Here is a 23,005-nt window from a genome sequence, read left to right on the forward strand (position 1 = left end):
CTTCGACGGCGCGAGATGAAGGCTCTGGTAAATTCCTGTCTGTGGTGACGCATGGTTATGAGTCACAGGTATGTTATTGTTTCGCGCATATGACCTATTCAGGTTATATGATTTGTTATGTGTGGGATTTGTGATACTTTCGCACATGGCTTAGGTATGAGTCATGGGACATGCGCCTGACGAGTATGCCTTGCGAGTGTGCCTTACGGGTAAGCCTTGCGCATATGATTTATGTTTCGCACATGACCTCATTATGAGGTCATGGGTTTCGTGCATATGACTCAGTCGAGTCATATGACTTGTTTATTGCATTATGATTGGTTTATGAGTTTTGCACATGACCTCGCTATGAGGTCATGGGTTTTGAGCATGTGATCACTTTGGTCATATGACTAGTTTGTTATGATTTGGTTTCGCACATGTGACCACTTTAGGTCACATGACTAAAGGCAGGAAGAACACTATATAAGGAGGCCGATGCGGCGAGGAAGATAGGTTCTTCACGCTTTGTTCTAAGTACTTTTCCTACTTATTACTATAACAATTATAAAACACCTTTACGATCTTTATCTTTATTGCAATAATATCATTGCGCAAAAAAAGGGCTTCTAAGAAGACAAGTTAGAGAAAGCTTACGATAGGTGTTCCCGATAGAAGACAGAGGTCTTGTACTATCGGTAACGTGGACATAGGCCTATAGCTATCGTAAGATAAAGAAAGAAGGAGACAGAAAAGATAAGTATCGTTCCCCGTCGCCAAGAACTAACTATCTAAGAAAGGGATCATTACATAGTCTGTGAACACTCAGACATGGAATAGAAATATTGAAGTGCCTCCTAAGCTTTAGACATCATCAAGCAATGGAGAAGAAACCTTAACAATATAATATTGTTTTTACAATTCTATCGTACCTTACTAAATTTATTTCACTCTTAGTAGTTATAAACGAAATGAGTAAATTCGAACCTTCTTAGACAATCTCTATCTACAAAAACGAATCTTAGTTAGCCTAGACAATTCTGGAGTCTACCAGATTGTCTCCGCCTAATATAGAGCGATACTTAAAACAAAATCTTTTACCAAGTACCTGTACTAGTTACAGTCATAGGTCTTGTACATAGGACTCACTTGAGTGGTATAACTTACTTATATTATGATTAGTTATGTTTTGCACATGACTTGATTATAAGTTATGGGTCTCATACATATGACTAACTTGAGTCATATGACTTGTTTATATTACGATTTGTTATTTTCGCACATGACTTGATTATGAATAATGGATTTTTACGCATATGACTCATAGTTATGAGTCATTAGAGCTAGGGTTGATGAGAAGAGTACTATATAAGGAGGTTGGTATGGCCAAGAAGGATAGACTCTTCATGCTTTATTCTAAGTAATTTCCTTACTTATTACTTTATGTGAATAAAATATCTTTACGCTGTTTATCCTTTACATTTCACATGAATCCAAGAGCAATATCTCTATATGCCATGACTGTAGGTATTTGTTAGGAATACCGTGATCCAATACCTAGGAACTATCCTAACTAGAGTAACCTACTAATAATCAGAATCTCTGGTCTTCAACACTCTCCTCTACCCTTCTTATAGGGCCTGTATATCATCATACATACTTATCTCAGTTGCGTCCTGTAACTATAAGGTAACAGAGTTTAAGGTAAAAGAATAACACTGTATATATCACTGCCATCTGTCTGACTAGATCCTGTTCACAGGATATATGAGAGAGAACCTATGGCTAAGTCTAAAAAGTGAAACGGAGTAAATTCATCAATTATTCAAAGAGTTACTAGACTTCAAAAATGTGATATTTTTGTCAAAGTCTATATGTAATAGGATATTTTTGCACAAAGATATGATAGCAAATATTAAAGGATTTCTACAAGAGACAAATACATTCGCACCCACCCTATGATAGCTAGAAAAGTCTAGAACTCCGAGAAATACTATGACAGAAGCCAATGGACTTCACAGAGTGTTACAATCAGGCCTAAGAATGCCTTGTGCTTGCAGGAATAGTTCATAATACTAGAATAATGACTGAAACTCTGTTACCTAGAGCAACCAAGAGTTGCTGACTGAGAGATTATCTACCAATCCAATAGAATAGTTTCCAGTGAATTAGATGGAAGTCATCCAGAAGATATCTATCAGTTGGATCCAGAGTTATAGTGGTTAAAAGTTTGGTGACCTATAAAGGTTGAAATTGTGACTACCTCTATGGATACAACCTGCAAATAAAACTGATCATTTTATCGATAAGGAAGACAATTGGAGCCAACTCAGTTCAACTTGAGAACTAGTCCATAAGTCTAATGACTCTGAAGATCAGATAATTACTATTGAGAACAGTCTAGTTCCTAATTAGTAATGTTGTAATTACCGAAGAGGTTGTAGTGATTTTCGAGTCTCCAGGTATTTGCATCTTTAAAGAATACCCAACATTGTGAGCTATAATTAGAGAGGTATATAGTTTGTATAATAGATAGATATAGTCCACAAACACTCAGATGAGGAATATAAATATTGAAATATCTCCCAAGCTTTTAGACATTATCAAGCAACAGAGAAGAGACCTTAACAATATAATATTGTTCTTACAATTCTATTCTACTTTACCTATTGTGCATTAACAAAATTAACCACAATTCAACAATCAGTGGCAACCCACCCCTCTTTATCACCCTATACTCTCAACAGTACCTAAAAGAATTACTCTAAGTCAACTAAGAAGAAACTATTCTGCTCAATTCTTTTTTTTGATAAACTATTTCTCCTATTCTTTACAGTTATGCCAAAAAACCTATTCCCTCCACACATTTCTCTGAGTTTACTAGAAGGAAGATTCTCAGATTACACAGGTCTCAAATGAGATATCAGAAAATTTCCCACTACCTTAATATCCCCTACACTACTGTCAGGGACACAATTACAAAGAGACACTAAGAGGGCAAGGAAAATAAGGTAGAGAAAGACATCCTAAAACTACCAAGTCATAAGATGATGCTATAGGAGAGGAAGCACTTAAAAATAGTCATACTACCTATTCTGATATTGCTGAACAAGTTGCTTCCAATGTTTCTAGTAGGACAGTAAGGAGAAGACTTGAAAAAAAGCATCTTAGAAAGTGGATGGCACAAGAGAGATGCAACGATCCCTCTCTGGATAGTTAATGCTTGGCAACGGGGAACGATACTTCTCTTCCTGTCCTCTCCTTCCTTTGTCTTACGATAGCTCTAGGCCTCTGCCTACGTTACCGATAGTCCAAGACCCTTGTCTTCTACCGGGAACGCCTATCGTAAGCTTTCTCTAACTCTTCTTCGTAAAGCGCCTTCTTTGGCGTAACGATAACGTTGCAATAAAGATAAAGATCGTAAAAGTGTTTTTATATTCGTTAAAGTAATAAGTAGGAAAAGTACTTAGAACAAAGCGTGAAGAACCTATCTTCCTCGGCCGCATTGGCCTCCTTATATAGTGTTCTTCCCGCCTTTAGTCATGTGACCTAAAGTGGTCACATGTGCGAAACTAAATCATAACAAACTAGTTACATGACCAAAGTGATCACATGCTCAAAACCCATAACCTCATAGTGAGGTCGTGTGCAAAACTCATAAACCAATCATAACGCAATAAACAAATCATATGACTCGACTGAGTCATATGCACGAAACCCATGACATCATAATGAGGTCATGTGCAAAACATAAATCATATGCGCAAGGCTTACCCGTAAGGCACATTCGTCAGGCGCATGTCCCATGACTCATACTTGAGCCATGTGCGAAAGCATCACAAATCCCACACATAACAAATCATATAATGTCACGAACGTGGCTTAGCGAGGAAAGGGTTTTCACATGACACATGGTTATGAGTCACAGGTATGTTATTGTTTCACGCATATGACCTATTCGGGTTATATGATTAATTGTGTGTGGGATTTGTGATGCTTTCGCACATGGCTCAAGTATGAGTCATGGGACATGTGCCTGACGAGTATGCCTTACAAGTGTGCCTTACGGGTAAGCCTTGCGTATATGATTTATGTTTCGCACATGACCTCATTATGATGTCATGGGTTTTGTGCATATGACTCAGTTGAGTCATATGACTTGTTTATTGCATTATGATTGGTTTATGAGTTTCGCACATGACCTCGCTATGAGGTCATGGGTTTTGAGCATGTGATTACTTTGGTCATATGACTAGTTTGTTATGATTTAGTTTCATACATGTGACCACTTTAGGTCACATGACTAAAGGCGGGAAGAACACTATATAAGGAGGCCGATGCGGCCGAGGAAGATAGGTTCTTCACGCTTTGATCTAAGTACTTTCCCTACTCATTACTTTAACGAATATAAAACACTCTTACAATCTTTACCTTTATTGCAATGTTATCGTTACGCCAAGGAAGGAGCTTTACGAAGAAGAGTTAGAGAAAGCTTACAATAGGCGTTCCCGGTAGAAGACAAGGGTCTTGTACTATCGGTAACGTAGGCAGAGGCCTAGAGCTATGGTAAGACAAGGAGAAGAAGAAAGACAGGAAGAGAAGTATCGTTCCCTGTCGCCAAGCACTAACTATCCAAAGAGGAATCGTTACATTACAAAGTGTCACCTAGTGCGACGCTAAACGATACAAGACGGCATCCTTCAACCCAGACCATGAAGGAGATATTGACATCGACGACCAAAATCTTAATCTAGGAGGATTCAGCGACGCCCTAGATCACGTCTCTGCAGAACCCTCAAGAGCAGCAAGCCCAGTAACCCCAAAGAAAGGATCACCAGTCGATAACTCTCCTGCTGGAACGCCATGGCCTGCGAGAATGTCGGGATCCGCAGTGCCTGGGCCACCGGCCCCAGCCGCTCCGGCACCAGGAACCAGCATACTTGGAATGACTGAAAATTAGTTTCAGGTATTTCTTGCAGCCACGCGAAATACAGGGCAAGGAAATGTCCAACGACCAAAAGCAAAGGAGCCTGACACATACGAAGGAGCCGAAGATAAGCTACGAATATTCTTAGCGCAATGCGAGGGATATTTTGCAGTTAAGGTATATGGAGATCACCATGATGAAATTAAGATTCCATATGTGGAATCTCTACTCCGAGGACTCGCAGGACAATGAATCATGCCCTTCCAAGATGGACAGAAACAGAGGGAATGGGTCACGTACGAAGAGTTCAAGGCGACACTCTTTGAACAATGTTGGAGACCCTAACGCCAAAGATACAGCAAGATGAAAGCTAGAAAAACTCCAGCAAGGAAAACAAACGTTCTCAGCATACTAGAACGAATGTCGACTGTTGTAATACGAGGCCGAGTTTGATGATGCGACTCTCTACATCATCCTCTTGAGAAACTGCAGTGAGAGACTTTGAGAGGCATGAGGAATCTCTGACCTGCGCTATACGACAGCCGAACGATTTGCAAGATGGGCAATCAACAAAGAAAGCAAATTAAATATGGTTCGGAGCAACTGGGAAAATACTATAGCACATAGAGTGGTCCAATCATCCAGGAATGGGGATGGGACCTTCAAACCGCAAGCATCTCGAGGAGAAAGTCGAGCATTACCACCAGGCGAACCGATAGAATTGGACTAGTCAAGAGCAGGGCCTGCTCTGAATCTGTCTAAAGAAGAATACGCCAGAAGGATGAATGGGAAACGATGCCTAAGGTGTGGAAAAGCAGGGCATCGGATACGAGAATGCAGAAGCCGACTGGACAACTGATACCAGGGAAACAGAGCTACTGGAAATAATCGTTTCCAAAATCAGAAAAGAAGCAACATCCGCGAAATGATAGCGGAGGATTCACCGGCGGAAAAGGAAGAGGGTCCCCAGTAAACGGTGGTCTGGGAGACCCAAGATGTGGACCTGGAAAACCAAGCGCTATGGGTCCTATAACCCATATGGCGACAGTACCCATGGACATTGACAGCCATAAGGAAACGGCAACCTTTCAAGTAGCAGATCTGAAGAACCATGAGATAGTCCTAGGGATGCCATGGTTACGGAAGCATAATCCGACGATCGATTGGAACGAGAACAAGATAACCTTTACAAGTGAACTATGTGCGACACAATGTCTCAACAGTTCACCTGTGGTCTACTCAATACCGATACGAGAAGCAGAGGAAGAAATTTGTATGCAAAGTTTACCGAGATGCGGAAAGACAAGAGGGTCCGGATACAAAGACTGGACCAAGAGGCAAAAGTGCCTACCAAGGGTTCCAAAGGGGCAGCAGGACACGACCTATATGCCAACGAAGGAATCAAGATACCGGCCAACGGGCAGGCAACGATAGCGACGGGAATAGCCATTGGACTCCCAGAAGGCACCTATGGACGAATAGCGCCCTGCAGTGGTCTAGCAGTCAAACACCGACTCATGACCATGGCAGGGGTGATCGACGTCGACTATACCGGTGAAATCAAAGTGGTCCTGGCCAACCTAGCTTAAGAGGACTACCAAGTCCAGAAAGGCGATCGAATCGCACAGTTGATAATCGAAAAAATCAAAAAGAGTATCTGCATGAAGTAGATCAACTGGAAGAAACCATAAGAGGAAACAAGGAATTTGGAAGTACGGACCAAAACCAGCTCGATACAACAAAAAGAATTGAGATCAAAGAGATCACAGTACAAGCCTTTGGACGATATTATCGAAGAGGAGATACAACAGGAATTCTCAAATGGACATACAAAGACGAAAAAGCGGTTCTAGCAAAAATCAACATTAGCACAGAGCTAGCAATCCAGGACAAGAAATACCAAAGCAAAAAAGGATGGAGAGAATTGGTTCCAAAAGAATATCACCAATTCACAAATCTATTCCAAGAAGAGGAAGCTACGGAGCTACCACCTCGAAGACCAGGAATCGACCACGAAATTCAGCTGGACAAAGACGAAAAAACAGGAAAGACAAAAGAGATTGCCTATAAGAAGTTATACCCCTTAGGGGAAGCAGAGCTCGAAGAACTTAGGAAGTACATCGAGCAAAACCTAAAGCGAGGATGGATCTAAGACTCTTTCGCGTCAGGAAGATCCCCAATACTATTCGTCAAAAAGAAAGACGGAAAAATGAGACTATGCGTGGACTACAGAGCCTTCAATTCGGTTACCAAGAAGGACCAATATCCATTACCCTTGATTGGGGAAGCACTGGACAGACTACGATCAGCAAAATACTTCACCAAACTCGACATCAAAGACGCATACCACAATATACGCATCAAGGCAGGAGACGAATGGAAGACTACATTTGCCTCAAGATATGGAATGTTCGAATACTTGGTTATGCCCTTCGGGCTAACCAACATACCGGCTTCATTCCAGAGATGGATCAACAAGGTACTTAATAAGTACCTCGACATATGTTGCATCGTATACTTGGACGATGTACTCATATACTCGGAAAACATACAACAACACCAAAAAGATATCAGCAATATCATGGCGGCAATACAAGGATCAGGAATGAAGATCAAACCAACAAAATGTGAATTCCATAAGGAAGAAACAGAATACCTTGGATTTATCATCAATCGAAGTGGTGTCAAGGTCGACCCTGTTAAAACAGCAGCCATATGGGATTGGGCCAAACCAAACAACAAAACAGATGTTCAATGCTTTATGGGATTCTGCAACTTTTATCGAAGGTTCATAGAGGGGTTTAGCAGACTTGGAAAAAAACCACTCTATAACCTAATGAAAAAAGACAAGAAATGGGAATGGGGAGAAACAGAACAAAAGGCATATGATGCAATACAAACGCATCTAACATCGGCACCCATATTGGTCCATTTCAATCCAAACAGAAGGACAATGATTGAAATGGACGCCTCAAAATATGTATGCTCAGGCACACTATCGCAACAATGCGACGATGGAAAATGGAGGTCAGTGTCCTATCAATCCAAGATAATGACTCCCGCAGAGTGCAACTACGATGTTGCAAACAAAGAACTATTAGCAATAGTTCAAGCATTAAAAGAATGGAGAAGATATGTTTCGAACAACGACCATCCAGTCCGAGTTCTAACCGACCACAAGAACCTAATGCCGTTCATGACTACGAAAGAACTGAACGACCGCCAGATAAGATAGATGGAACACCTCAGCAAATACAACTTCAAAATCGAGTACCGACCAGGCAAAGAAAGTGGAAAGCCAGATACTCTTACAAGGATTGCAAGCGACAAACCACAAACTAAAGAAGACGAAAGGATCAAATAAAAAACACGGACCCTATTACCAAAAACCTACTTCGAGGCAATGGATGTAACCGGTACGGGTACTTGGTTATTGGTTTTGTTTTATGTTTTGTTTTAAGTATCGCTTTGATACTTGGTTAGTTTTAAGTATCGTTTGATACTTGGTTTTGTTTTATGTTTTGTTTTAAGTATCGCTTTGATACTTGGTTAGTTTTAAGTATCGTTTGATACTTGGTTTTGTTTTATGTTTTGTTTTAAGTATCGCTTTGATACTTAAGGAGTTTTACTAAAGTGTATCGATTGATACCTTTGATTAGTTTCGTTCATGTTAAGACATGAACAGATTTGTGTATTTAAAGACCGCCTGTTTCTACGATAGAAAGGGCAGACTTCGACAGACAGTATTTCAATATACTTGGTTGAACGGTTACTTCTTTGTTCCCCAGTACACTCTCGAAGCCTCCTTTAGCCTTCAGCTCTCGCCTCCTCTCTGGAAGCGCAGGCCACCTGCCAACTATCGTATCTAATACCGATAACATGATTAGCACCTTGCGAACACGTTACAATAGAGGTTATCCAATTCACATTAAAGGAAGAAAGAGGAATTGAGAACGCAAACAAGAAAGACAAAACAATCCAGGCAATAAGAGAAGCCTTAGAAGAAGGAAAAAAGGAGATGAAAGGAATTGCACTGGGGTTATGCCAATGGAAGGACGGAAATATGTGGTACGATGGAAAACAATGGATCCCGGAAGAAGAGGAGATAAGCAACAGACATCATACGACAACACCACGATATCCGAACGGCAGGACACGGAGGAACGGCTAAAACCACAGAATTCATCACGAGGTCATTCTATTGGCCAGGACTGCGCGAAGATGTCAAACGATATGTCAAAAACTATGACATATGCCAGAGGACGAAAACGGCTAAATACGCACCATATGGATTACTAAAATCAAATGAAGTCCCAGAACAACCATGGGAAACAATTACTTTGGATTTCATCACGGACCTACCAACATCGGAAAATTGCGATAGCATCTTGGTGGTGGTGGATCGCCTGACCAAAATGAGACATTTCATTCCAGTTAGAAAAGACATCAACACGAGGGATTTTATACAAACATTCTTCCGAGAGGTCTTTCGACTTCACGGCCTCCCAAAGAATCTCATTACCGATCGAGGAACACTATTCACATTGGGACTATGGAAGAAAGTAACCGGAGAAATGGGGATACAAAACAGAATGAGCACAGCGTTCCACCCACAAACGGATGGACAAACGGAACGGGGAAATGCAATACTCGAACAATATTTAAAAGCCTATGTCAACTATTAGCAAGATGATTAGTACAAGCTGTTATCTATGGCTGAATTCGCATACAACAATGGAAAGCAAGAAACAATTGGCACGACACCCTTCTTCGCAAATTACGGACAACATCCACAAAGTCAGACCCCATATCATACGATTAATGATGTGATACCGGATAAAACCGATATGGGGAAACTACACGAAACATTACAATACGAAATGAGTCAAGCACAACAACGACAGAAGGAACAATACGATAAGCACCGAAGACCAGATCCAAACATACGACCAGGAGATATGGTATGGCTAACACCACGCAATATTCATACAACGCAACCATCAAAGAAATTGGACTACAAGAAAATAGGACCATTCCGGATACTGGAAAAAGTGGACAGCCGAGCTTATAAACTCGACCTTCCCCCCTCAATGCGAATACACAATACATTCCACATCTCACTCCTCGAACTACACAATGACAATAAGTTTCCTTCACAAACACTTATTCCTCCTCCTCCAATCGAACTCGACGGAGAACCAGAATACGAGCTCGACGAAATAGTCGATTCCCGCTTCTTCCACGGTCACCTCCAATACCGAGCCAAGTGGACAGGATATTCTCCTGAACACGATAAAACTTGGTACTTCGCACACAACTTCGAAACCGCACAAGATGCTATCATAACCTTCCACCAGCGATACCCAGGCAAGCCCGGCCCAAGTGACGATCACGTTCAACCAAGACAAAGGAGAGGGAAAGACTCCCACACCGTTGCAGCAACACGAGGGCTGTGGCGATAGCCCCCGCCAAACCACACCCACCAGCCCCAAATACTCATTCATGGGGCCAACCGATGAACAACTCAAGGAAAGGGAAAGACAAGCACAGCATAACACCATGTCATGGACGGTATGCTACGATGACGGTTGCCAAACACACTTTGGCGACAAGGAAGGCTCGGGATAGTTCCCGAGGGAATGTCGAAAGCGTGGCCCACGCCCAGACCACGTCCTGAGGCATTGGCAACAATGCTTCAGAAATGGGTGCAGGATGCACAGGGCACAAAAAATATCTGCAGGATTCTACCTGCAGAAGGATGGAAGCCGAAAAGAGTTGGAAGGAGAAGATGCCAGAAAGGCATGGGCCGCGAGGACACGGTCCAAGGAGGGAGAGGCCCAAAATTCCTCCGCAGACACGGAACCAGATGTCAGGAGCCTACACAGGCAGATCCGGGGACTGCGAGAACAACTGGGCCAAGCCGAGGCCACAATTTCGGCAAACGACAAAACGATCGCGGAGCTGAGACAGCTGAACGACAATCAGCGGCACACGATCGAGATGGCGAATCTGACTCTGGAATCAGTAAGGGTCAGATGGAGGATGGCAGACGAAAAGTTCCACAAGCTGAGAAGGACTATGCGCTCGGCAGGACGGGAACTATTGAAACTGGGACAAAAGGCCTGATGGGACTCAGGCTTAGGAGGAGGAGAGCTAATGTCACAAACGTGGCTTAGCGAAGAAAGGGTTTTCACGTGACACATGGTTATGAGTCACAGGTATGTTATTGTTTCACGCATATGACCTATTCGGGTTATATGATTAGTTATGTGTAGGATTTGTGATGCTTTCGCACATGGCTCAAGTATGAGTCATGGAACATGCGCCTGACGAGTATGCCTTACGAGTGTGTCTTACGGGTAAGCCTTGCACATATGATTTATGTTTCGCACATGACCTCATTATGATGTCATGGGTTTCGTGCATATGACTCAGTCGAGTCATATGGCTTGTTTATTGCATTATGATTGGTTTATGAGTTTCGCACATGACCTCGCTATGAGGTCATGGGTTTTGAGCATGTGATTACTTTGGTCATATGACTAGTTTGTTATGATTTAGTTTCATACATGTGACCACTTTAGGTCACATGACTAAAGGCGGGAAGAACACTATATAAGGAGGCCGATGCGGCCGAGGAAGATAGGTTCTTCACGCTTTGATCTAAGTACTTTCCCTACTCATTACTTTAACGAATATAAAACACTCTTACGATCTTTACCTTTCTTGCAATGTTATCGTTACGCCAAGGAAGGAGCTTTACGAAGAAGAGTTAGAGAAAGCTTACGATAGGCGTTCCCGGTAGACGACAAGGGTCTTGTACTATCGGTAACGTAGGCAGAGGCCTAGAGCTAGCGTAAGACAAGGAGAAGAAGAAAGACAGGAAGAGAAGTATCGTTCCCCGTCGCCAAGCACTAACTATCCAAAGAGGGATCGTTACATATAACCCGAATAGGTCATATGCGTGAAATAATAACATACCTGTGACTCATAACCATGTGTCACGTGAAAACCCTTTTCTCGCTAAGCCACGTTCGTGACAAGAGAGTTCATTTAGATAAGGATCTAGCTCAAGAGAGGTTAGAATGAATATTAGCTCATAGGCATTAGACAAAGGAGATGTGGAGAAGGAAGGCAATGTGGGGAGATGAGGTAGCTGTGGAAAGAGGAAGAGGAAAGAAGAGAAAATAGATTTTCAGATACCCATATGAGAAATAGAATAAGGATTGTGTTGAACCTAAGACTAGGAGAGGAGAGAGAGGGATTAGCCAGATAATAACTAGTTGTTTTTATAGTCAAACTCATGGTCTTTTTTTGCCTGTTTTTTCTTATCCTTCTTCTGCGAGGGGTGGAGTTACTAGAAAGTTAATTATTAATGTTTATGATCATTATGACTTTCTAGGGATATGGGAGAATATCAGAGAAAAGGCTGGAAAAGAAGAGGTATTTTTTATCATTGATAATACTAAGACTCACTTGCCTTTTAGGAGATGGCTCAGAGGATAGGAAATTAAACTGATGGAAATTTCTGCCTATTTACCAGATCTCAATTCAATTGAAAATATTTGGTCTCTGATTAAAGGTAAGATTCACAAGCACTACCCTGAGCTATATCTGATGAAAGTTGATGTTAATATGGTCAAGAAGGCAATAGTAGAGGCCATTACTCATTGTTGGAAACTTCTTGACCTAAAAGTTTTTGATACTTTAGCTGAATCAATACTGGATAGAATAGAGGCAATTATTAAGGCTGATAGATAGTATACCAAATATTAATTTCTACTATGTATTTACATCTTTTAATTTTCTTTTTTAGTTTTCATAATAGTGGATTGGTGGATGAGTATGGTTGTCATTGCCTAAGATTTTTTTCTGTTGAATCAAGGTTAATTTTGTCCATGCATAATACTTTATCTTACTCTTAGTAGTCATAAATAAAACAAGTATATTTTAAGCCTTTCTAGATAATCTCCGTCGACAGAAACAAATCTTAGTTGGCCTAGACAACTCTGAGTCTATACAGGCTGTTTCCATCTAATAGTATCACCCAAGCAAGTATTGGTAACGTAAGCAAAAGGGCCTAATAACGATCAAAAGAAGAAGGTATATATATATATATTTTAAGAAAAGATATCATTGCCCGTCACTATATATTAATAAAAACTTAGAAATATTACAATCCAGTAGAATAACTTTCTGCAAATTAGTAGGAAGATATCCAGAGGATATTTGTCAGTTGGATCAGAGGTTATAGAGGTGTAAAGTTGGTGACCTAGGAAGGTTGCATCTACGACTACTGCTGCAGACATGACTCCTAGATGAAACTAATCATTTTATCAATAGAGGAGACAATTGGAGCCAATATAGTTCAACTTGAGAACTAGGTAATAAGTCTAATAAACTTCAAAAATCAGATAATTACTATTGGAAACAATACAGTTCCCAATTGATAAAATAGTAATTACTAAAAAGAGTATGATGGTTTTCAGGACCTCCTTGTATTTGCACTTCAAGAAAATACCTAACATTGTGAGTTATAGTTAAAGAGGTACATAATTTATATAAGAGATAAATGTAGTCTGAGAACACTGAGACATGGAATATAAATATTGAAATGCCTCCCTAGCTTCTAAAAATCATCAAGTAATAGAGAAGAGACCTTAACAATATAATATTATTTATATGAATTCGATCACTTTACCTTCCCCCCACCTTACTCTTAGTAGTCATAAACAAAACAATTAACCTATTTGAGCCTTCCTAGACAAACCTCCATCTATGAAAATGAATCTCGATTGGCCTAGACAATTTCAAGTCTATAAGGATTATTTCTGCCTAATATCATTTTACTTTCTTACATTAGACTTGAAGCAGGCTGCCTGTTTATTATATTGTAAGTTACTTTTATTGAGATTCCAAATATTCTTTAAAGCAAAATACTTTAACTTTTCCTAAATTCCCTCTTTTATTCTTTTCACTACTGCTAAATTGACACTCAGGCTTTCAGACTTATTATACCTCTTCTGTCTTCTAATCATATGACACTCCTTAAACCTTCTTGACTATTTACCAGAAATGGTAAAATGAGTATGGTCTTTCTCATAGCATATTTCTATTAGCTTCTCTTGAATAAGAAGAAATTCAGCTCAATAAACACCACCAGCAGCTAGTACTTCCTCCTCCCCCATAGTACCAACCTACTTCACCAGCAAGAACTTAAAAATTAAGTACTGCACACCCCTCACCTTCGCTTTCATGCTTCTAGTCCTATTACATTTAACTAACTAGTAGATTAGTATAATTCTATCTTACTAGTAGATAGGACTTCTTTATTTTTATTATTTCGAGTTGACTTTTCCTTTTAAACACAATTTTTCCAACTCCTCAAGTATTCATATAGGCTTAACCATACCAATGGACATCTATCCTCCCTCTTTAGACATTCTGGCAATACAGTATACCCCAGGCTTACCAATTTCATATCAGGATAACAGGATCGTAGAAGGCATAACTCATATTTCTGAGTTTGAGTTAACCCTTTTCAGCCAGATGCACTAGGAGCCATTGCATGCCAGTTGATCGTTGATAGTATGAGAGGCAATCTGCTATCCTTCTACTACTTTCATTTACCCTACTCACAGCTTAAAATTCTTCACTATTGCTGACGAATTATTCTTGATCTCCTGTGGATCACTACACTGAACAATCCGCTATTACGAATAAAAATGGCCTGATACTTGGCATTCATTATAGCGGGGCGACTATATAAAAAAGTCTGGGGACGGGATCGTTTGGGATGTCATCTAGGGGAAAGTGAGGGTTGTATCATTATGATCACTGGAGTCGGTGCCTGCAATACTATCTAAAGAGTTGCCAATCATCGTCTATGTTTCGTTTATCATGTAATCAGCAAGCCATAGACTTTCACCACTCCTACAAGTACATTCCTCCACTGCTGAGATTGGAATAGGGTGCGTTGCAGGCTGCGATACACCCGTTTGCCGGGTGATCTGCCATGACCAGCTCGTAGATTCTTAGGTCTTCCTAATCACATGATTTCAGCCTGCTCATCAGATCTTGGCAACCCACCAAACAAGCCCAAGAGGGAAGAACTGTCTTCACTTGTCATCATACACGCAAACATTCTCTACAACCTCAATGTCCCTCCACCTTTATAAGCCACTAGGTGACAACGACCACGCCATCCGCCTAGACGCTGCGAAGACACTAACCTCGGAACTCCTACAACTGCTCTCGAGTGAGCATTCGGAAAAGTCCAAATCTTCCCTGGATTATGCCCTCGGCAGATTAACGAAGGGCCTAGCTAGTGGGCGGGAGTCGGCAAGGCCGGGGTTTGCGGTTGTGCTTACGGAGGTTGGTGGTATTCCTCCCATATCTTTTTTGGAATTGCGCAGCTGGGGGGATTTTCTCCTTGTTTTACTGACGGGAGGATATGTTTGTGGGAGGTATTCAGTTTCTAGGGCACATTTTAGAAACCGGGAATGCCGCAAAGTGGGGGTTTGAATTGGCAGGGGTGATTAAGCTTGTTGCTGCCAACACCCAACCGCCGGGGCATACCACAGGTCCGGAAGAGAGGGATTACCACCTCGGGAGGTTGTTCGGATTGAAGGCTCTTGTGCAGTCTGGTGTTCTCTTCCGTGGAGTGGAGAGGGAGGGGTATGCGGACGTGCTGAATCTCTTATTTGAGTTGTCTTTGCAGAAGCCGTGGCTGAGGGAGTCTTGTGCGTCGGTTGTGTGCTCGGCGGTATCTGGCTGGTCGGGCGATGCGAAGCAGTGGGCTGCAAAGGTTACCTATGATGCTTTGGCGGAGTCTGAGCTGGCGAAGACGAGTGACGGAACAGCTGTATGGTTGACTCTCCAGGCGTACTGCCCGAACATCCTCCCACCGAAGAATCTCTGGGTGAAGGAGTGCCCGCTGGCGAAACCGAATTTGGTCACATTAGCAAAGGTCCTGAAAGAGGCTGGGTCCAAGGATGAAGAGGGAAGGAATCTACAACAGAAGGGCTCTTGGAACCCTAAACTTAATTTCGTTTGGGATTTAGTGCTTGAAGCGTATATTGGCGAGAGTAAAGAGTGGGTGGGTTTTCGAGAACGAGAAACCTCTGTAATGCCTATGTGGGAGGAGTTCTGGAAAGTTGCTGTAGATGGTAGGTTTTTCACACGTTATCACTTGCTCGGTTAATATTCGAAGTTACTTGTACCACGCGGACAAAACCACCAGCGCCTGTCAAGTGAATCCCCTCCCAGGGGCCATCCCATAGAAACAGTGGCATGTGGGGGTTACTGACGTAGTGGAAGATTGAAACGGCTGCCAACTCCACCCTGAACCTTCCCTTGTGAAGGATTCGGGACTAATGATTGGCACACAAGTAACAATACCGTTAAAAAGGGAAAAATTGCTAACAAGATATTTTTACTTAGAAAGCCTATTCTCCGCCTCCTCTTCCAACCACCGAAAGTTCTGGGGGTTCCTCATATTCGGGAAGGCACTTAATCGGATTTTTGCCTTCAGTGATGGTGGATCATATCTCGCGCCAATGTTCTCCAAGAACTTTATGCGATGTTTGATAAATCAGCTATCGGATCCAGAACGATACTTGCATAAGGCTGCACAGAAGTGTATTAGAACACTGCTACAAAAGGCTGAATCAACGCCGTGGACGGCTCCCGTGATCTTTGTGCAGTTGGTCTCAAACAACGGCACGCCCAACTTTGACTCGCTGACGAAGACGAAGTACGTCGATAAGATTATGATACTGGCAGACGAAGACGGGCTCGACGCAATTATTAGAGGGTTTAGGAAGATCTTACTGGATCCTCTTCAGCCAAAATGGAACAGTGACTCGGGTGAAGAGAGCCGGCAGCAGAAGACAAAAACCGCTGAAGTTCGACGACAGTGGGCGGCGGACCAGATACTCACGCTCATTCGTAATGGGAAATCTGTAAAAGCGGAATCGTGGATTGGGAATGCCGTATCTCTACTCGCAGGCTTTGGCTTCCTTGAGACGCCCGTTCGCGGGGCCGAACTGGGAATACCAGTATCACCCACCAGCCAGTTAATGTTCAGATCCAGACTCATGTCCTGCCTATCCCACCTACTCAGCATCAAGGATGACATCTCCGGCAACGAGACATGGCCGTACCGTGCCGTCAAGAAAGTCCTCAATAACAAAGAGACACTAACAATCGAGCTCGACGACACCATCGAAACAGCTATAAAGAGCGCCCAATCAACGCTCAAGAAAATAAACAAAAAGGTAAAATCCCCCCCCATCCAATGTAATCACTTCCATAAGTAATCACTGACGGTCACTCGCAGCGCACCTCAGCCCGAAAATCCGACAAGACCAAGAGAGCCACCCAACTGGAGTCTTTCGAACTCCTCTACTCCCTCGTCATCCTACAAATCCTGAGCGGTGAACCAGACGCGCTGGAGGTTCTTGACGAGCTAAGCCTTTGCTACGAGAGGGTTATCAAGAAGCGGAAACATGCGACGGAGGATGAAGTCGAAGTTAGTGAAGTTTTGATGGAGATCTTGCTAAGCTTCTTGTCGAAGCCGAGCGTCCTACTGCGGAAATTGGCACAGCAAGTGTTCACGGCATTTGTGGATAGTGTTACCGATGCTGGCTTGGAACTATTGACGAATGTACTGGAGACGAAGGAGAGTCTGAGTGGGCAGCAGGAGCTCTTCGGTGGAGTCGATGAAGATGAAGACGGCGAAGTCATGGACGATGGAACCGACGACGCCGAGGAAGTAAATTTCTCTACGGAAGACAAAGACGAACTAGACTCGGATGTCGAAATAATATCCGCCTCCTCCTCCCAAGAAGACGAAGCGGCCACCGGCACCGACGACGACGAAGCCACGAAGCTCGAGACCGCCCTAACCCACGCACTAGCCCCACATGCGCCAAAAGTCGACTCAGACTCCGACATGTCCGATGGTGCAATGCTAGCCCTAGACGAAACGCTTTCCAAAATATTCCGCCAGCGCACCAAACCTCTCCCCGCCTCTAAAAAACGATCCGCAGCGGCCGCGAAACAAAACATTACAAATTTCAAAGTCCGAGTATTGGATTTACTCGAGATTTTCGCTAAGGCTGATAAAGAGCAGAGGGGTGAGGTAAGGCATGATCCGGGGGTGCTGTTGTTGCCGTTGCTAGCGTGTATTAGAAAGACTAGTGATCGGGTGGTTGCCGAGAGGTGTTTTGGGGTTTTGAAGATCTGTCTGAGGAATCCACCTCGATTTCACCCCCCCTCCTCCCTTGGCGGGGAGGGGAGGTTGTGGGCCCTGTTGAAAGAGGTGCACGAACTGGCCGAGTTGGGCTCTGGCTCGGCCGGGGGGGATATGTACGCGAAGGCTTGTTCCACCGCTTCATTGGTTTTGGGGAAGATATTGGTTGGTGGCGGGAGTGAGGTAGCACAAGAGCGAGAGTTTGAAGAGAGGGTCAGGGGGATTGTTGGGGTTTACGCGGAGACTTTGACCAAGTGGGTGGTTGAGGGTGGTGGCGCGGGAGTGCAGAGGGCTTTTTTTGTGGAGTTTGTGGATTGGGTTGCAGGGGTGAGGGGTGGGAAGAGTGGGAGGGGAGCTATTGGGAAGGGGAAGGGGAAGGGGAAGGGGAAGAGGGGGAAGGGGAAGAAGGGTGTATGATGTGAACTGTATGTTGGATCTTTGGCCCTGGAATTAGTGTTGATGTAAACCTTGCTGGGCTGGAGTGATTGTTGTTTGAGGATATCAAAAAGTTTTGACATTGTATCAATAATAACAATAATATTATGGTATTATATTTATTAGAGTGGTTGAATCACTCAGCCCTACAAGCACAGGTATCACTTAAACTCATAATTGGCCATTAGTGAGCACCCCTCATAAAGGTGCGATTCGTGAGCAATGGGGGGAGGGAGGGGAAGAAGCAATATCTCCAGTCCACCTCAACGATCCGCCTGCTTCCCACCCGTGAAAAACTTCTACAAACCCGTTAGCACTCACCCACCCAACCCAACGCACAAAGGGAGGGCTCATGCCTTCTGCTCTGCACACTTCTCGCTCTTACACATTGGGCACCTCAGCGCCATCTGAGTACTTGTCCTGCCCTGGCTCTCCAAGTGCGTCTTTGCAATATCTGCCAGCGCCTCGATGAACAATGGGTCCCCATTGAGTGATTCGGCGCGCTTGATGCCTGGTTGCTTGCTCTCGGCGATGATTTCCAGGTCTAATTCGTGGAGGGTTTCAATGTGGTCGGCTGGTATCAGGTGTTAGCGATATTCCATGAAGGGAAGGTGCATGTGTAAAAAAGGGGGGCAAACAAGTGAAAGCAATTGGTATAAGAAGAAGCTTTGTCTGGCCCTTTTTCACGTATTCTTCTACAGTGTTGCTTGTTTGCGCACCGAGCCAGGGTGACGGCCCGACCTGGGATTGCCAGACGAGTCTGTAGGGGTTTTTGAAGTTTAGGTGTTGCATAACGGCGTAAACTGTTGCTGCGACTTCGGCCGGGTATGGGTCTCCTATTGCAATCATCAGCACCCCACCTCCCCCCATCCTATTGTGGGGGAGGACAAACCCCGATTAACAACAGACATCGGCAAACTATGCGCCGAAAACAACAACACAACCTGTTCCCTGTCCTCCTCCGTATACGTCTTCAGACTCTCCTCGATATGCCTAGCAACCACTCCCACGAAACCTTTATGCGTCGGCCACCTGTCGATAACGCTCCATTCAATCTGCCCCTCCGCGTCAAACTTCTTACTCAGCCTCCAGAGCTCATTCAGGCTGCTCCCCGTAGTGGAGCACGAGTACTGCGGGTACTGTGTGAACGCCACTGCGCGGCTGACGCCATCAGCCTTCATCCGCACGAATGTATCCTCAGTTAATGGCGCAGCGTAGCGGAAGGCGACGTAGGGCTTGTGTGGGGCTGTTGAGGGGTGGATTTTGTCGAGGAGCTTGCAGGTTTCGGAAGCTTGGAGTTCGGACCAGCGACGGATCGGAGAACCACCGCCGATCACGCTGTATTGGGCCTCGATCTTGGGAGTCCGGCGGCGGGCGATTAAGGGCCCGATGTATTTTTGGAGGGGGCCAAGGGGGATGAGGTCGCCGTCGGCCTATTTGTTATTGTTAAGTATGATGGTGATTATGGTGGGAGGTGAGAGGGAGTAGGTACAAAAAGTCTTGACAGAAAATCATGAACTTCAGCAACAGCGCTCGGACCGCCCATATTCAACAGGACAATTGCTGTCCCCTTTCCATCCTTTGTTCCCCCTAGTGAAGACCGGGCCGGTGGGGGAACGGTAGCCAAACTTCTGGCGGCAGTAACCGAAGCTGGAAGACGTTGGCTAAAGAAGGATCTTGGAAAGGCTGCAGTCGTAGTTGCTCGGGAAAGCTGTTGAAGGGGTATTCGACTAGCCATTGAGTTGTGATAGTGGTGTTTTCAAGTTTCTTCGAGCGAAAGAACCCTCTCAAGTCTGCTGTAAAAGTGGGGAAGAGGCAAATAGGGTAGATGGCGAAGTTGGAAAGGTTACGATTGGGTCAATGGCATTGGAGGGGCGGAATCAGGAATCTTGAACCTTTGAGATCGATATTTGTTTTCTTGGCGATTTCACGGGATTGTCCTGATGTGCCGGGATCTGCGTCATCCGAGGGTCCCGGTTGGATCTTGTTGCGGTTGGTTGGATGATCTACTGACGGTCAGTGTGGGTTTAGCCAGTTGAAAAGTGTGGAGTCTGGTCAGTGCTGTAAATTAGCTTTTAGAGGTCTACCGGCACAGTTTAGAGGAATTGAGATATGTAAAAATCCTTATAATATGATACCACCATTCACAGTCAAAATCAATTATTCGCTGGGTTCGAGTAATCGCTGTCCCTCGTACCCATAGGTACGAGTATGATAACCATGTCGACTGTCGCGTGTGAGCAGCCCTGACCAGGAGCCCCATCAAACCGGCCATCACCACCAATTGAATTGAAAGGAATACCCAAAACCCCCCGTGCTAGTACAAGACCAATTTTTCCTCTTTACCCCTTACCCATCGTTAACCCTTATCTCTTTCGAGCAATAAAAATTGACTCTTGATCTTCGGAAAATAGTTCATCTCTCTCTCGCGGGGGGTTGAGAGTGCCTCCTACATCCGCAACACACCCCAACCCCTGCAACAACGCCAAGACAGGCGGTATCGCCTGAAACGTCTCACCAGACATCACCTCGAAAAAAAAAATCCTGCCTGTTTATAAAGAAAAGAAGGCATCGACCCACTCCAACTCAACCTCACAGGCCCAATTGCCAACCTTTCCTTTCTCACTCCACCGCCGCGATCACTACCTTTCACCTTGTCTTCGAAATAAGAGATCAACCCAACCTAGCACTCATCAAGATGCCACCCGACCGCTCCGCAACTGGGAAGATAGTGTTTGTTGGCAACATTCCATATGGTATCCCCGTTGTCCACCACCTCCTCCCCATCCATCCGTAAACTGACAAGAAACCAGGCCTAACAGAAGAACAAATCACCGAAATATTCTCCTCAGTCGGCCGTGTCCTCTCCTTCCGTTTGGTCTACGACCGCGAGACCGGTCGTCCCAAGGGTTTCGGTTTCGCTGAATACAGCGACCAGGAGACTGCCGCGAGCGCTGTCCGCAACCTGGACAATTACGAGATCATGGGGCGGAAACTGCGCGTGGACTTCTCGCACGAGGGGAGCGCGACGGAGGGGATGGGAATGGATGACATAATGAGTAGCGTTGGGGGCGTCGCGGGGCCAATCACCTCTACACCCATCATCAGCGCTCCCAACACCGTCAACACTACTACTACTGCCTCCACCACCTCCACCTCTGGCGCCGGAGCGCAAGCAAGCGGCTCCGGAGTCCTCCCCGCCTTACCCCTAGGTGCAGACCTCCCAGCAGGCCTCAACGCGCCAGACGCAATATCCAGAACCCTGTCGGCCCTCCAGCCCCCACAACTCCTGGACATCCTGGGCCAGATGAAGGCCCTGGTGACCGCGGACCCCCTAAAAGCAACCGAGCTCCTCCGCCAGGCGCCACAACTTTCCTACGCCATTTTTCAAGCCCTTCTGTTAATGAACTTGGTAGACACCAGCGTGCTAACGCAAGTAATCGAAAATGCTGCTGCACCTTCTCAACCCCTCCCCGCTTCCGCCTCTACAACCTCCTCCGCCGTTACTGGTATCGTCCCGCCACCCCCGCCGCCGCCACCTTCACAGCAACAGCAACAAGCGGCGGCAGCGGCGTACGCATCACAGTATGTCCCACCACCGGCCGTGCCCGCGGCACCTACCCCACCCCAACAGCAACAATCGCCATACACCCCTGCGCCTGCACAAGCCGCCATCGTCGCGGACCCCCAGCGAGCAGCGCTGATACAGCAGGTATTAAGCCTAACGCCCGAGCAGATAGGGGCTTTGCCGGCAGATCAGCAGAGCCAGATCATGCTGTTGAAGCATCAATTGGCGGCCGGCGGTGGGTTTTAAGCCAGTAATAGAAGGCTTACCTACCTAACCCATATATATATGGCTGGTGAACCCAATTTGGCTTCTTCTGACTCTTTCGTGTTATTATCATACGTGTAAGCTTGGTGTTACAGTAGTTGGGTTTTTTTTTCCTCTGTGTCATGTGTTTGTCCCTCGAAGCCAGTTGTGGGAACTAATGTACTGAGGGATGGAAGTTTTCTCGCTTGCTTCACTTTTCTACCTTTCAATTGGTGTTTTTCTCTTTCTCCTTCTCTTTCTCCCCTTTCCTTTCCTCTCTCTCCTCTCCCGTTTGCCAAGGCATGTAGAGTGCCCCGCTCCGCCCCGTCGTCACATTTCATTGTTGAACGGAACATATATTAAAAAGTATTAAAAGCGAGTAACTTGCGTTTGCATTTTACCTGTATTTCTAGTAGGGGACGCCCGATAGCGGGGGAAAGTATCAATCTGCTAAGACTCATGCTTTTTACTTTCCAGCTTGTTCAATTGATAAACGATACTCGTTGGCTTTATTCTTATTACGCTGTTGTGAGTTACGCTACCCGTACACTGCTCAAAGACTACACTATCACAAGTTTATCCTACCCTGTCATGTGCC

At 44.5% G+C, this 23,005-nt stretch overlaps 3 protein-coding genes; 2 read left to right on the forward strand and 1 right to left on the reverse strand.

Annotated features, from left to right (window-relative positions):
- Window positions 1-15,064: 15,064 nt before the first annotated feature.
- On the forward strand, window positions 15,065-18,578 carry GSTUM_00004861001 (uncharacterized protein; the record flags this gene model as incomplete). The annotated part of the gene is made up of 4 exons (XM_002836714.1): window positions 15,065-15,280; window positions 15,381-16,074; window positions 16,349-17,184; window positions 17,247-18,578. 4 exons carry the CDS (start codon window positions 15,065-15,067, stop codon window positions 18,576-18,578), a joined length of 3,078 nt encoding a protein of 1,025 aa, XP_002836760.1.
- Window positions 18,579-18,946: 368 nt separating this feature from the next.
- GSTUM_00004862001 (uncharacterized protein) lies at window positions 18,947-20,334 on the reverse strand (the record flags this gene model as incomplete). Its single annotated transcript, XM_002836715.1, has 4 exons — window positions 18,947-19,170; window positions 19,235-19,432; window positions 19,489-20,029; window positions 20,089-20,334. The coding sequence occupies 4 exons, from the start codon at window positions 20,332-20,334 to the stop codon at window positions 18,947-18,949; spliced, it is 1,209 nt and encodes a 402-aa protein (XP_002836761.1).
- Window positions 20,335-21,189: 855 nt separating this feature from the next.
- Window positions 21,190-22,832, forward strand: GSTUM_00004863001 (uncharacterized protein). XM_002836716.2 has 4 exons: window positions 21,190-21,352; window positions 21,410-21,655; window positions 21,767-22,098; window positions 22,183-22,832. Exons 1-4 carry the CDS (start codon window positions 21,295-21,297, stop codon window positions 22,408-22,410), a joined length of 864 nt encoding a protein of 287 aa, XP_002836762.1. The 5' UTR covers window positions 21,190-21,294; the 3' UTR covers window positions 22,411-22,832.
- Window positions 22,833-23,005: the final 173 nt, after the last annotated feature.

Source organism: Tuber melanosporum (assembly GCF_000151645.1).
Source record: "Tuber melanosporum whole genome shotgun sequence assembly, scaffold_16, strain Mel28".
Taxonomy (NCBI): domain Eukaryota; kingdom Fungi; phylum Ascomycota; class Pezizomycetes; order Pezizales; family Tuberaceae; genus Tuber; species Tuber melanosporum.